Source organism: Cynara cardunculus (genome assembly GCF_001531365.2).
Source record: "Cynara cardunculus var. scolymus isolate 2C chromosome LG 6, CcrdV1, whole genome shotgun sequence".
NCBI lineage: Eukaryota > Viridiplantae > Streptophyta > Magnoliopsida > Asterales > Asteraceae > Cynara > Cynara cardunculus.
In genome coordinates this window covers 4,754,871-4,756,921 of record NC_037533.1, presented here as the reverse complement: position 1 = coordinate 4,756,921, position 2,051 = coordinate 4,754,871, and the positions used below count along the sequence as shown (strand labels likewise).

The window sequence follows — 2,051 nt, the reverse complement described above, 5'->3', positions numbered from 1 at the left end:
GAAAATTCCACCATTCCTTGACAATTATCAACAACAGATTCGGTCGCTGAAAAAGAAGAACATTGTGATAAAAAAGAAGGAAATGCAGCGTCTGGTGCTGCAACATTCATTCCAGCAACAACAACACAACCTACTCCATTGGAGAAGGGCAGGTTTAATCACGACTCTTTAGCTTCAAAATTTCTTCTTTATTTTCATTTATTTTGAGTTTATTTTAGGATTTTATTTTTGGAAAGCCAAGTAAGTTGTTCTTATTATCTAAATGTGTTCATAGCTTGAATAAACTACTAGTTTTTTTTTACCATCCTTTAACCTACCTTGTTTTTTCTTGCTAGAACTAGCTACTATATTTTTTGGGACACAATTTGGTCTAAACTTGCTCCAAAATTCTAGGAAAGGATATAGGCCATTTGTTCTTTTCATCATAGCCATTTGACACCCTTGCTCTCAATAATTCATCCAAAAACAAGACATTGTTTCAAATGAGTTTGGGGGAGGGATATCCAAAAAGGCCAAAAGATCAACACAAAATGAAAAAAGCTCTAAAGAGATGCCTTGTTTTGGATTTATCAAAAGCACTAAAAATGTCCCATAGGGATAAAGTGTATGTTATCAACAAAAGAGCCAAAATTCCAAAAAGTGAGAAGTTCCAACGATGAAGCAAAAATGAGAGAAAAGTTTTACTTAGATCTAGGCATTTATATTGAAAATGTCCAAGTATGTGGCACCCGTAACATTCAACTAGGGACTTGTTGAATGATCATCTTCCTTGTGATCCACCTTTTCCTCTGAAACGTCCATGATAATATCTTCTTCCTTTTGACCATTGATTGCCTCTCTTATCATTAGAAATCTTTAGGACCTGTTCTTCTTCCTGTCGACCGAGCATTCTCTGTTCTTGTACAAGAAGACTACCGTGAAGTTCATCAGTAGTCATGACATCTAGATCATTAGATTCCTCGACGGAGCACACCACATAGTTGAACTTTGGTGTGAGGGATCTAAGAATCTTTGCGACAAAAGAATTTGTAGTCAAAACCTCACCGTTTTCCTTTATCTCGTTGACAATTGTGATAGTTCTTGCCAAGTATGCATTAATCCTTTCTTTCTCTTTCATGGTCAACAATCCGTACTATTTTCTTAAAGCTTGTAGTCGAGCCCTCATGACTTTGGTTGTTCCTTGATGTTTTTGCTTCATTGAGTCTCAGATAGCTTTCAAAGAACTTTTGTAATGGTTTCTAGGATATCTCTGTCAATATCCTGGAAAAGATAGTTCAAAACCTTGACATCCTTGAGTTTTTGATCATCTGCAGTCTGTTTTGCTGCCTCACTTGTAGCAGTTGATCTAACGGCAGTTATCGGAATACCCTCTTCAGCTATATTTCACATATCTTTGCTTCAAAAGAAGTTCTCCATTAAGATTGACAAGTGATCGTAATGACCACGAACTTATTATTAGTTGAACAAATCGATCAAGCATATCTACAACAGTTGCCATTCTTCTCTCTTTTTTGAGTTCTTATCAGGAATGTGCTCTCCATTGATAAGCTTCTGTTACAAATGTTCTGCAATCATTTGTATCTGCTTACGTCTTCCAATTGATGTGGCTGTAATGCCACTTGTTGATTATACTACGATGGTATTTGGGAAAAGAAGTGATGATGTATTATTCAAGCAAGAACCTTAGCTAAAAAGACGGACACAAATTAGACTTATTCTACCTTAACTTTTTGTTTCACATGATTTTTCTTCCATCTAAATATAGTATTTAATTTATTAATTAACATATATTTGTTTCATATGTATTTGGTTCATAATGTGAAACTTTTTTATGTAGATTTTTCAAAAAGGTTGACATTGTGAAACAAATATATATTAATCACTACATTAAATTTTAGTCATAGATGGAAAAAGATCACATGAAATAGCACATGATGCACTGATTCTCAAAGGTCTTATGGTTTATAGAGAACTCTTAAAAGAAATGTCTCTTTCATTTACAAACCAATCTTGTCCATCCATCTACTTTAATAAATATATGATTTTATTTT

The 2,051-nt window shown here is 34.1% G+C and overlaps 1 protein-coding gene across 1 annotated transcript; it reads right to left on the bottom strand.

Moving 5' to 3' along the window:
• Positions 1-760: 760 nt before the first annotated feature.
• On the bottom strand, positions 761-1,117 carry LOC112514793. Its single transcript, XM_025121400.1, has one exon. The coding sequence runs from the start codon at positions 1,115-1,117 to the stop codon at positions 761-763; it is 357 nt and encodes a 118-aa protein (XP_024977168.1).
• Between the last annotated feature and the right edge of the window lie 934 nt (positions 1,118-2,051).

Excerpts from the sequence above, each read along its gene's own strand:
- LOC112514793 (XM_025121400.1), bottom strand. The coding sequence starts at position 1,117 with ATGAAAGAGAAAGAAAGGATTAATGCATACTTGGCAAGAACTATCACA.